The sequence below is a fragment of the Furipterus horrens genome, unplaced genomic scaffold, assembly GCF_987537825.1.
Source record: "Furipterus horrens unplaced genomic scaffold, mFurHor1.1.pri manual_scaffold_6, whole genome shotgun sequence".
Classification (NCBI taxonomy): domain Eukaryota; kingdom Metazoa; phylum Chordata; class Mammalia; order Chiroptera; family Furipteridae; genus Furipterus; species Furipterus horrens.
The window spans coordinates 16,949,894-16,963,637 of record NW_028327176.1 but is presented as its reverse complement, the minus strand read 5'-3'; the positions used below and the strand labels follow the sequence as shown (position 1 = coordinate 16,963,637).

Here is a 13,744-nt window from a genome sequence, read left to right as displayed (position 1 = left end):
TAACATCAAAGTGATTAAGATATGTATCCCAAGCTAGTGCAAATACTTTTCAGCACTTGATTTGGATGTTTTGAGTATGTCGGGTATCTCTTACGTGGTATAACATTGATTGTTTTCAATTAATGTCTCAATTTGATCACTGTCAACTTCAGCTGGTCTACCCAATCATGAAGCAGTGTCCAGCAAGAACTCTTTGTAACAAAACTTCACAAACTACTTTTCACACATTTGATCAGTCACAGCACCTTCTCCATACACTGCACAAATGTTTTTATGCATTTCGGTTGCGTTTTTACCTTTCTTGAAATAATAAAGCAGAATATGCTGAAAGTGTTGGTTATTTTCTTCCTTTTTTCACTAGTAAAATGGGTACACAAAAATTCACTAATTTTGATGTCTTTTTTAAATGCACGCTGACATGACAGCTGTCACAATACAGTAACAAAATTGTTTTGAATGGATTTATATTTTTCATTTTTAATATATTTTATTGATTATGCTATTACAATTATCCCAGTTTTTCCCCCTTTGCCCCCTTCCACCCAGTACCCCACGTTCCCTCCAGCAATGCCCTCTTAGTTCACATCCATGGGTCATGCATGTAAATTCTTTGACTACTCCATTTTCTATACTGCACTTAATATTCCCGTCTATTCTGTACCTACTAATTTGTATTTCTTAATCCTTGCACCTTTTCCCCCATTCTCCCCACCCCCCTTCCAACTGATAACCCTCCAAATGATCTCCATATCTATGATTCTGTTCCTGTTCTGGTTGTTTGCTTAGTTTGTTTTTTAGATTCAATTGTTGATTGTTGTGAATTTATTACCATTTTAATGTTAATAGTTTTTATCTTCTTTTTCTTACATAAGTCCTTTTAATATATCATATAATAATGGCTTGGTGACAGATGAACTCCTTCAGCTTTACTCTGTCTGAAGCACTTGATCTGCCCTTCCACTCTAAATGACAGCTTTGCTGGGTAGAGTAATATTGGTTGTGGGTTCTTGATTTTCATCACTTTGAATACTTGCCAGTTTGTTCATGCCTGCAAAGTTTGTTTTGAGAGATCAGCTGATAGATAGTCTTATGGAAACTCCTTTGTAGGTAACTCTCTTCTCTTGCTGCTTTTAAGATTTTATCTTTAACCTTTGCATTTTAATTATGATGTGTCTTAATTTGATTTTCTTTGTGTCCATCTTGTTTGGGACTCTGAGCTTCCAGGACTTGAACGTCTGTTTCCTTCACCGAATTAGGGAAGTTCTCTTTCGTTATTTTTTCATAAGTTTTCAATTTCTTGCTCTTTCTCTTCTCCTTCCTGCACCCCTCTGATTTGAATGTTGGCATGTTTGTGAAGTTGTCCCAGAGGCTCCTTAGCTTATCCTTGTTCTTTTGGATTCTTTTTTTCTTGCTGTTCTGATTCAATGTTTTTTCTTTCTTATGTTCCGAATCATTGATTTGATTCTTGATTCATCCACTCTGCTATTGGTTCCCTGTAAATTTTTCTTTATTTCACTTAGTGTAGCCTTCATTTCTGCCTAGTTCTCTCTCTCTCTCTCTCTTTTAAAATTTACGTTTTACTTATTTATTTTCAGAGAGAGTTGAAGGGAATGAGAAAGAGAGGGAGAGAAATATAAATGTGTGGTTGCCTCTTGCATGTCCCCAATTGGGGACCTGGCCCACAACCCAGGCATGTGCCCTGACTGGGAATTGAACCAGCGACCCTTTGGTTTGCAGGCCGGCACTTAGTCCACTGAGCCACACCAGCCAGGGCTCTGCCTGGGTCTTTTTTATGTTGTTGAAGTAACCAGTGAGTTCCCTGAGCACCCTAATAACTAGTGTTTTAAACTCTGCATCTGATGGATTGCGTATCTCAATTTCATTTATCTCTTTTCCTGGAGTTTTGATCTGTTTTTTCATTTGGGCCCTGTTTCTTTGTCTCCTCATTTTGGCAGCCTCCCTGTGTTTTTTTCTGTGTAATAGAGCTGCTTTGACTTTCTGTCTTAGTAACATGGCCTATTGTAGAAAAGCGCCCCAGTAAGTTGGATGGGGCGGAGCCTTAGGTAATAGCCAGGGTGGGGCAACCCCTGTGAATCAGGTTAATGGAGTCTCAGATACGTGTCACCACTCTGTGGCTCTCTGTGTGGGAGGGTTCAAAATGGGAACAATGGCTGCTGCCTGGCCTCTGGAGTATTCTCTCAGAGGAAGCTGTCCCCCAGCATTCTCCCTGATGCCAGACACTTTAATTTCTCCCAGTATGCCACTGGTGCCTTTCCAGCTGCTGTCCTGGTGCTGAAGCCCAGAGGGAGTGAGTCTCTGTAAGTCCTTTGTCTGTTCGGGCCCTCTAAAAGGAGACTCCTGAGAGTCCTGCAGTTCTTGTGCTGCCCAGCCCCCACTGGCTTTTACAGCGAGAAGTTACGGGTCCTTATCTTCCTGGCAAGTGGAACTCTGGGCTGGGTGGTCTAGTGTGGGGCTGGGATCCCTTGCTCCCAAGGTATCCCTCCTGATTTTTATCCAGCACACAGGGGTGTTGGACCACCTATTCCGTTTCTCCAGGCCCAAGCATCTCCGCGTCTCTGCCTCTCCTGCCGATCTGGGTGAATGTAACTTCTTTAATTCCTTGGTTGTTGGACTTCCTTACAGCTCGTTTTTTTTACGATTTTGGGTGATATTTGTTTTGTAGTCTAGTTGTAATTTTTGCTGTGGTTTTGTGAAGAGGTGGGCCATGTTTACCTATGCCTCCATCTTGGCCCGAAGTCCAAATGGATTTAGTATATGTGCTGTTGAAGCAAGCACTCAAGTGCATTTAAAGGCAACTAAGTACTACTAGAGCCATCCTATGAGAGGAAAAAACTGAATGAACTTTTTGGCCAGCCCAGTACATTCTGGAGTGACAAAGGTACTTACTTGGCAAGTGAGCAGCTTGTAAAAGTTGTACTTTAATGTGACTATAGAAGGAAGACTAGAGGGAATGAAATCACAGGTGGGGCTTAATAGAATTATGATCAGTTGAAGTGTTTTAAGTAGTGGAGAGAGCAGATCTGTAAATATATCTTTTCTATTAGCCTAATTTTTATGTCTGTTAATACAGTAGGTGCAGAAGTTCAGAAGTCAGTAAGTATTTCAAGGCAACAACGAATCCTTGCTCCGCACCCACCTGTGTTACATTTCCCAAACTTTTTTGGCTTTTTCTTCAACCCTCATATTCTCTAGTTATATCTTTTTAACTTAAAAAACAAAGCAAAACTAGTTTTAGAAATTCTGTTGTTGTTATGGAAGATGAGAATTTAATACCACCAGGCATTCCTGGTGCCTCTCCCTTCATTTTCTCAAATAGTTATTACACGTTTTTGTTAGCTGCTAAAGCTCAGTAGTGTACTATAAATGGCATTTTCGTTTCTAGGACAACTTTTTGTTTTTACTGTAGTTTACACTTCCTTCATTGTTCCATTTGCTTAAGATTCAGGCACTCTCCATTCTTTATCCCAAACTCTACAGCAGAATTGCCAAACCCTCTTAATTCTGCTTTTCATACAAATTCATTGATACCATTTCTTCCCTTCTCTTAGGAGGCATACCTCTTGGAACTTTTTTCTTGTTTTATTTCTTCTGTTCTTTCCGTCATTCTCTCTGAACTGGTTGCTGTCTAGGCCAGTTTGAACTGCCCTTTTCCTCACTTGCTGGATTTCCTTTCTTCCTATTCTTGAAGCAGTTTCTTCCTAGTAGCTGTCTTATAAAAGATACATAGAAGATAAATATTTTGAGTTTATTTTTTATGTCTAGAAATCGCTTTTTTTTTTTTTTTTACTCATTTGCTTTTGGCTGTATGTAGGTTGAAAATACTTTTTAAAGACATTATCTTTTTGCATTTTGATTCTAGTGTTGCTGTTAGGAAGTATGAGAAGTTTAGAGTTGTCGTTCTTGATTGTTGAAGCTAGTTTGCTTCTTTAGCCCAGTTTCTTTCTCTGAAAGCTTTTATATTATCTTGATCCCTGATGTTCTAAAATTTCATATTACTTGGTACAGATCTTATTTAATCCATCATGCTAGGCACTTCACCGTGGGTCTTTCAGTCTAAAATAGATTCCTTTTTTCTGTTAAGTTTTTCTTGTATAATTTTAAAATTATTTCTTATATGCCATTTTTTCTCTTTTTTTTTTTCCATTTTTTAGTTGTTGTTCTGTTACAGTTGTCCCATTTTACCCCTGTTGCTCTCCCCTGCCTTGCCTACCTCCCCCCTCTCCCACAGTCAATCCCCTCACCGTTGTCCATGTCCAGGGGTCATTTATACTAGTTCCTTCTCTGTTCTTTCTTGAGCTTCTGTCAGATGTCAGACCTCCTGATTTGGTTTTCCAACTTGTCATATCTCATAAAGTTCATTTTGGGGGGTATATTCTGTTTTCTGGAAGATCTCAATTTTCTCTTATATCCTTTTTTCATTTTTATTGATTTTTTTTGAAAGAGAGAGAAACATCAATTTGTTGTTCTACTTATTTATGCATTTATTGGTTGATTCTTGTATGTGCCCTTATTGGAAATCAAACCTGCATATCAGAAAGATGCTCTAGCTGACTGAGTTACCCAGCCAGGGCCCTCTTACATCCTTTTTGAATACGTTATTTACAGAAGTTTTCTGGTTCTGGTTCCTTTTCCTTCTTTTCTTCTCTTTTCTTTCTTTTCCATTTGTTCCTCTAGATTCACTTTTTTTGGTTTGTTTTTTGCTTATCTATTTTGGTATCTCACTGGAACCTTTGTCCTTCATGTTTTGACCTGAGGCTTTAAAAAAGCTGTTTGGAAGCTAAGTGGACAATTGTGGAACTTGTCAAGTGATGAATTTCACCTTAAGGGTCAACTGTCTAAATGTCTTTTCTCGATACCCTTTTTACCTTTTCTAGAAAGCTTCATTTATCTGTTTATTCAACAAATAGTTTTGAATGCCTGCTTACATGTCAGGCATAGCTCTAGGTACTAGGAATTGAACTGAATTGAACATAAAAATCCCTACCCTTGTGGATCTTCTATTTTGGTAAAGGCGGACACATAATAAATTATAGGAATAAGTAAATATATACAGTATATTTGAGGAATGTTAAAGATAAAAAGTAAGGAAGAGAGCCCTGACCGGTATGGCTCAGTTGGTTGGGCATTGTACTGCAAAGTGGAAGGTTGCTGGTTTGATTTTGATTCCTGGTCAGACCTGGGTTACAGGCTTGTTCCCCAGTTGGAGTGGGTACAAGAGGCAACCTATTGATATTTCTCCCTCACATTGATGTTTCTCTCCCTTTCTTTCTCTCTTCCTTCCCCTTTTCAAAAATAAATAAATAATTTTTTGACAAGGTAAGAGAGATTAGGAAGTGTTGACAGATAATGGACATGTGGTGGGGGGACATGGGGAAGCGTGCAACTTAGGATAGTGGAGCTAAGGGGAGGAGCTGTGATGAAGAGTATTTCAGGTTGGGGGAACAGTATATGTAAAGACCTTGAGGTGGGTGTCTGCTGGTCCTGTGTGTGGAACAGCAAGGAAGCCAAAACAGCTAGCTACGTAAGATAAGATACAAGAAATGATGATGTCAGCGTGAAAGGGGGAGGTGGGCAGAAAATGGAGGGCATTATGGACTATTTTAAGCACTTTGCTAGTCTTTGTGAAAGACGGTATGAGGTCTGGGCTGTGATAAAATTTGAGACTTATCAGTGTGTATATGGAGTTTAAAGCCATGAAATTTTGGAAAATCAAGGGAATGAGTGAAGAAAGAAAAGAAGTTCATTGCAACTTTTAGAAAAGGTCAGTGAGATGAGAAACCAGTAATGAAGATTGAAGAGTGGCCAGAGAGGAAGACACACCAGGAGAGTTTTTGTGCAGAAAAGAATGAGGAATTGCCTCAACAACTGCTTATTAGTTTAAAGACAGACAATGAGATTAGAGGGAAACTCAAGGAGTCTAAGATGAGGTTGCTATCTTAACCAGTTAGGTAGGTGGCTTTACCTAAAACAGCCTAAATTCTTAGTTTTCCAGTTGTACCTGGTTTCCATCCCAGAGGGTTTAAAGTTTTCAGACTGTGTCCTAATTTCAGTTTTCTTCAGGAAAGTTTTCTGAAATAATATTTGTTGTCAGATTTGTCCTTAGGATCAATTAACAAATTGTATTCCTAACTGGCGCCCTGTCAGGGCGTCCAAAACTGCGGTTCAAAGACATATGCAAAAAGGACATGACACAATGCTCCATCAATCTCAACACATGGGAAGTTCAAGCAGACGACCGCCTAGCCTGGAGGCTCGCGGTCAGGCAAGGTACGTCACGCGCAGAGGCTGCGCGCAATGAGGAGGCGGCCCAGAAAAGATCGAGGCGGAAGCAGCGTCAACAGCAGCAACAACGGCCATCTGCCTTCACCTGTAACAAGTGCGGCAGGGATTGTCACTCCCGAGTCGGACTGCACAGCCATTCTCGGTGGTGCAGATAGACTCTCAAGAAGCTACGCCATCGTCTCTCGAGACGGACGGCTGTCGCCGCCGCCGCCGCCGCCGCCGATTCCTAACTGGAATAGTCTTATTCAGAGTTGGTCTTGACCACCAGGCCATTTTAGGATGATTTTCTCAATAATTACTAAAGAAACCTCCACTGCCTTGCAGCATACCTCTTCAGGGGAAAGGCTAAGGGAGTAAACCCCGACAGAAAATCCGGAGCCGGAGTCCCTAAGGCGGTTTGACGTTGTAGTCAACATCGGCAACTCCTGCGGCGCACCTGAAGCCAAGCTGTATTGACTCCGTCTTTCCCTTGGACCCTTCAGCTGCGAAGAGAGGGGGGGTCTGCTGCATGGGCAACAGCAGACCCTCCATATCACCCTGCCCAGGCTCTGTAGCTTCAGCTTCACTGGAGAGGACACTCCAGCGTCATCGTAAGATGTCGATTCAACACGGGAGGAGACAGATACCGTGTCACTCCCGAGTCGGACTGCACAACCATTCTCGGCGGTGCAGATAGACTCTTAAGAAGCTACACCATCGTCTCTCGAGACGGACGGATGCCGACGACGACTAAAGAAACAAAAATATAGACTGTCAAAGTAAGAAACATCCAAACCTATAAACAATTTTTATATGAGTTTACTTGAGCCAAAACCAACAACAAAGCAAGATCTCAAATGTTTCAGGGAATAACAGTTTTGCAGTTTCTAAAACTTTTGAGATTAAGGAGGAAATTTAGGGAAGCTGATGAAGGTGGGAGAAAGCAAGGTGGGAATGGGATTACCGGATAGTTGAGATTATGTGCTCTCCTGAGGTTGCTTAAGGGGGCGGGGTCTGAAAAGGCATTTCAAAGGTGTGTTAATGTAGATGGACAGGGTTTACTTAGGCAAAGGTAAGCCTTTTATTAAGTTATATCCTTGGGCAGTGACTACCCACCATGGCCTGCCCAGTTAGGAATTGATGATCAGAGCACCCTGTTAGGTTCCTTTGCATAGGACCCTTTTTTGTCCATAGACATACACTGATGTTTACAAAAGCCAGGCAAGTGTAGACATAGTCTGAGCCTATAGACATTGTAATCTGAGGTTTGTAAACGACAGGCAAATGCTCCCCACCAACCCCTTTTTTTTATTGGGCATGGGGAACATAATGGGACCAAGCTGAAGATTTTCATTGGTTGAAGAGCAGATTCTGGAGGATCTGCAACACTTCTGCTTCATGTATTTTGTATCTCTATATTATTAGATGCATAAAATTTAGTATTTTTATGCCTTTTTAATTAATTGATCCCTTTGTGATTATGAAATGACCCTTTTTATCTCACAGTTTTCTTTTGTTCTGCAGGCTAGGAAAGCTGTATTTTTTCCTACTAGAAACCATCTTTTATTCCTTCATATTAGATATTTTAAACTATACTTTTTTATTTTCTAATTGTAAGAACTAACTTTGTATATAACTATTTCTTCTACCATCTTGGGTCTTACATTATTATTCAGGTTTAAAATTTGACGCTTTGCTCAGAACTGCATACTTAGTGATTATCCAGAGCCAAACATTCCCAGATTTTAAAAGTATGTTTTTATTACAATTAATTTTAGTATAGTCCAGTTCAGATACAATTTACCTTTCTTTTTTCTATGTTGTAGGAATAGACTTTAAGATCAAAACAGTTGAATTACAAGGAAAGAAGATCAAGCTACAGATCTGGTAAGTGACACTCATTTACTTACTTTATGTAGTAGAACGTCAGGCCTGAAAGCCTTTTTTTTTAATATGCGTTATTGATTATGGTGTTAGAGTTATTCCAATTTTCCCTCTGCTCCCCTCCACCCAGTGACTCCCTCCCTCCAGTTGTCCCCCACCCTTAGTCCATGCCCATTGGTTGTGCATATAGTTCTTCTCAACATCTTCCTATCTACTCCACTCCCTCCTACTGTGCTTATTAATTCCTATACCATCTCCCTCCCTTTCTCCCCTTCCCCCTCGCTGCTGACCTCCCCCCAAAATGTTCCCCATACCTATAATTCTTTTCCCACCCTTGTTGCCTACTTAGTTTGCCTTTGTTTCGGTTCCCTAGCTTCTGTAAGTTGGTTGTTGTGATACAATTTTCATTTTAATGTTCATAGTTTTGATCCTCTTTCTCCTAAACAAGTCCCTTTAACATTTCATGTAACAGTAGTTTGGATCTGATGAACTCCTTCAGTTTTACTTTGTCCTGGAAGCACTTTCTCTGCCCTTCTATTCTGAATGACAGCTTCGCTGGATAGAGTAATCGTGGTTGTAGGTTTTTTCTTTTCATTACTTTGAATATTTCTTGCCAGTCCCTTCTTGCCTGCAGAGTTTCTTTTGAGACATCAGTTGATAGTCTTATTGGGCGCCTTTGTACTTAATTCTCTTCTCTCTTGCTGCTTTTAAGATTCTCTCTTTATCTTAAATTTTTGACATTTTGATTATAACGTGTCTTGGTGTGGTTCTCCCTGAGTCCAGTTTCTTTGGAACTCTCTCTGCTTCCTGGACCTGTAAGTCTATTTCCTTCCCCAAGTTAGGGAAGTTCTGCTTCATTATTTTTTCACATAATTTTTCAATTTCTAGTTCTTCTTCACCTTCTGGCAACCCTAGGATTTGGATGTTGGCCTGCTTATAGCTGTCCCATAGGTTTCTGAGCCTCTCCTCATTTTCCTCACTTTTCGTTTCTTCTTTCTGCACTGGTTGATTATTCCTTCCCTATGTTCCGATTTGTTGATTTGATCCCTGGTTTTCTTACCCTCTCCACTAGTTTTTGTATGTGTTTTTGTTCATTTCAGCCGGACTAGCCTTCATTCCTTCCCTGTCTTGTTTAAGATCTGCTGTTAGGTCTGTAAGCATTCATATAACCAAAACTCTGAACTGTGCCTCAGAAAGATTCCCTATCTGCTGATCCGTTAGATTAGATATTTGCTGTCTGGTCAGCTGTGTCACCAGGATCTCTATCATGATCTGTGCCATCCTGACAGTTTTATGTTTACCTTTGCTTCCTGGGCGGGGCTGTCACACCTCCAGTGCTATAGGGGGCAGAGCCTTGTGCACTCGTCACTACCGGGTGACCCTTCTCACCACGCTCTGGTGTTTTGTGTGGGGGCGGGGGTCCAAGATGGATTCCTGCCCTTCACTCTCCACTGAGAGACTGGGAGCCTCCTCCTCCGTCACCCCCTTTGGGCCTCATAGTTCGAGGCAATGGGGGTCTGCCTTCCCCGGCGTTGGAATCACAAGCCGACAGGTCTGGTCTGCAGACAGGGATGCTCCCCAGGCGCTTCTCGCCTCCCATTAAATACGAGTGTCTGTGCTTACCGCAGTCCTGCCGCCATCGCTGCCGCTGCCACCGCCAGCACAGCTTGACTTTTCTGCCCTGGCTTCGTCCCACCTACCTGTCTGGACAAGCACCACTTCTTTATAACTTCATACGTTGGACTTCCATTTATTTTCTGGAACTTATGGTTATTTCTGGTTTTGTGGTAGTTGTATTCCTGCTTAGTTGTGGAGGGAGATGGAATGTGTCTGTCTAGGCCTTCATCTTGGCCAGAAGTCTCCTGCGTGTGTTTGCCTCAGACCTGAAAGTCTTATTCTTCTTTAGATTCTGTGAGACTTCTCTTTCTAACGCCAGCAATCAGGTAACCACTTTTCAGTGAAGTAAAGAAATTATTGCCATGGACTTTGTAGTCCATGAGATCTTGCTATTTTATCTCTTTCACTTATTGTATGAATTTGGGCAAGTTACATACCCACTGGGAACCACTTATATCTTCATATGGAAAATGGAGATAATACCACCTATCTCAAAAGATTGTTATAAGGATTTCATGAAATGGTCTGTGTTAAACCGGTATCACATAGTTTGCTTACAGTCCATATAAAAGGGTTTAAAAATTTTTTTTTATAGATTGATTTTTAAAGAAAGGACGGGAGAGAGAAGCATCCATTTGTTCTGCTTATTTGTGCATTCATTGGTCGATTCTTTTTTTTTTTTTTAATAATTTATTTATTTGTTTAATTTTATTTTTTTAGAGAGAGGGGAAAGGAGAAAGAGAGGGAGAGAAAGATCACTGTGTGGTTGCCTCTCACTCATGCCCCTAACTGGGGACCTGACGTGCAACCTAGTAATGTGCCCTGACTGGGAATCGAACCAGCGACACTTGGCTCGCAGGCCGATGCTCAATCCACTGAGCCACGCAGCCAGGGCGCTCATTGGTCGATTCTTATATGTTCTCTGACTTGAAATTGAAACCACAACCTTGGTATATCAGGATGAGACTGTAACTAACTGAGCTACCTGGCCAGGTTATTAAAAAAATCAATACAATTATTTTGATGCTCTGATAAGCTTAAGCTAAAATATTTATTTTCTTTAATGTGTTTGTAACTTTTTGTAGACATTATTTTTATTAGTTTTTATAGATTTTGTCCCCTATAGAAGTACAATAAAATTCTTTAAATTTGTGTCAAGTATGAATCATAGGCTTTAAAATTATAATAGTAATTTTAAATGCATATATTCGGATTCTTGTTTCAACTTGAAAAGTTCCTGTTCTGTGATCATATTTTAGGTTTGGAAACTTCAGTTGTGCTAAAGCTTTGTCTCATTTTTCTTTTATAGTTAATACACAGCAGTAATTATGAAATGTTCATTTGGTTTTGTTGAGACACAATTTATGAATCATTAATGTCTTCTTTTTCTTTATTTGAATGATTTTCTTGCTTTCTTTCCAGGAGTCTTTTAGTCTTTCTGTGCATAAAGGTGGAGATGGGTCTCACCCTGGCCAAGGCACATGTCTGTAGACCTAAAATTACCTTGTTTGGCTGATAGAAAAGTATCTGCAGCTTTTAAAATCCCAGATCTCTAGAAAGTTTCACCACAGTATCTTCTGCAGTCTACATTTTCCAAAGAGTAGCAGGTCCTGCCAGGAAAAAAGCTATAGTGAGTTACTTAAAGTCAGCATCCTCTCCTCTCCTCTTCTCTCCTCTCACTTTTGAGGGAGTGGGTCAGAAATGCTTGCCATAGTCACCAAAAATCAGTAGTGTCCCATTGTAGAAGAATTACCTGTTTACCTTCGTTAGCTACCAGAGACTTTGGAGGCATCTTTGATTTTTCTCATTCCCTTAACCCCAACATCCAATTTAGCAAACATCCAAAATGTATCTAGAATCCATACACAATCTGCCCTCTCCATTGTAACCCACCCTAGTCGAAGGAATCGTTATTTCTTTGAATCATCCTAACAGGTCCTTATTCCCTTGTGCTGCCTTTTGGTAATTTTCCCACATGACAGCCAGAGTAACCTTTTCAAGGATAAATTTAGTCATGGTTGTCATTCCTTCCCCTATTTATACCCGTTTTGACTTTCCATTGAGTTTCAAATGAAAGTGCAAATCCCAAATCCAGATTTCTTACCACAGTTTACAGAGTGGGCCCCTGCCCACATTTCTGACTTCACTTTGTGTTCTTTTGTGTATATAGTTTTTGTCTGCAGCTGATCTTCGTTCACTTCCATGAAAAAGGCAAGTGTTCTTCCAGTTTAGGACTTTGGTAAATGCCCTGTAGACCCCCCTCAACCCCGAGTCTTCCACTGCTCCTGACTCTAGCTAGACTGAACATTCTGAAGTACCACTCATTCCAGAGACTTCCCATTTCAACAGAAATACAACTTGAATACTCCAGGTTCTGGCTCCTGCCCCTTCTGACCTTCTCTCTCACCAGCTTTGCTCCAGCCACTATGGCCACTTTGTTCCTCCCTTGAGCATGCCAGGCATGGTCCCATTTCAGGGCCTTTGTACATCAATGATTTCTTCTGCTTAGAATGCTTTTCATCAGATCTTTGCCTTGCTGCTTCCTCTCATCCATTCTCAGTCTAGTGTTATTCTCTGAGAGAGGACTTAGGTGATGACTAGCTAAAGTAGCCCAATCTTCCTGGCACTATCACAGTTTCTAGTTTATCTTTGGCATAGTTTATTTTTGAATCTAAGCTTTTTAAAAATATTTTATTTATTGATCTTTAGAGAGAGAAGGGAAAGAGAAACATGGATGTGTTAGAGAAACATCACTTGTCTGGGAATCGAACCAGTGACCTTTCAGTTTGTATGACGATGCCCAACCCACTGAGCCACACCAGTCAGGGCAAAATGTAAGCTTTGTGAGGGTGGGGTCACATCTATCTTAATTTGTGGTTATATAAATACCACCTAGAACAGATCCTGGCAAATGTAGATGCTCAAATATTTGTTGACAAAATGACTTTGGTTAATTTCTGTTCGTATTTCTCTCTCACCTTAAGCATCACCTTTATGAAGAGGACCACCGTGATCATTCTAGATTACTTCCACCCTTACCCTATTCTTCATCATGCCACCCTGTTACCTTATTGGCATTTGTCACAATTTGGGATTATATATGTATTTAACTTGTTTATTCCTGTCCCCCACAGGACTGTAAACTCTGCAAGGCAGATATTGGGCTTTTGACTTCTGTTTTTTTAAATGAAGATAATAATTTAAACATATCATTTTGGATGTAGAGAAATTGCATATCTATAAGGAGATCCAGATCTTGTTAAAATAAAATCTGAAAAATCTGACATCCTAAATTAAAGTTGGAGGCTTTGACTTACAAAACAAATTGATGTTGTCTCTGGCCTGTTCCAGTGCTCTCAGTACCCTGAATAAAAATAACTGTCGTAATAGCAGCTAGAGTATGCAGCTTTTCTTCCTCTGTGTGTGGGACTAATAATTAAGAAAATAGGCTATTTTGTTGCTAGGAACATATCACTCCTTTTATAGTATGTCAGTGGGAAAAAAATATTCTCTCAACTGCGTATTTAGGTAATGAGAATTCTGTTGCCATTGGTTTATAATTTCAGAAACCTGATTGTTATACATAGGCTTAGAAGGAAAAAATTTTAATAGGAGAGGCAAATCAAGTGAGTAATTTTGTAAACACTTAAGAAACCTAAATTATGGTGACCTGGAAAGATATTGTGAACATATACAGTGCTTAAGTTTTCTTCAGATATTTAACACCTGCTAAATTGGAACCAACCTGCTGTTCTTAGACCTGGGTGTATGTGTGTGGTGGTGGGGCAAACCTAAAAATAAGTTGACCAGTGAATAAGCAGCTGTGGCTATTTTTAGTCCTGGGCAAAGGGTCACAAATTAGCCTAGAAGTAGTGAGGCAAGGGCTCTGTTCTGGTTTGAAGTATATTGTTGGCTGCCTTAACAATTGGTATGGGCTGGTATAATGAGGATCCAGGACAAG

The 13,744-nt window shown here is 40.3% G+C and overlaps 1 protein-coding gene across 1 annotated transcript in view; it reads left to right on the top strand.

Moving 5' to 3' along the window:
• The window catches only part of RAB10 (RAB10, member RAS oncogene family), a 72,572-nt gene that overhangs the window by 42,288 nt on the left and 16,540 nt on the right, over window positions 1-13,744 (top strand). The window contains exon 2 of the mRNA XM_090281074.1: window positions 8,109-8,169. Coding sequence (XP_090137200.1) covers window positions 8,109-8,169 — 61 coding nt within the window. The remainder of the gene's footprint in view (window positions 1-8,108; window positions 8,170-13,744) is intronic.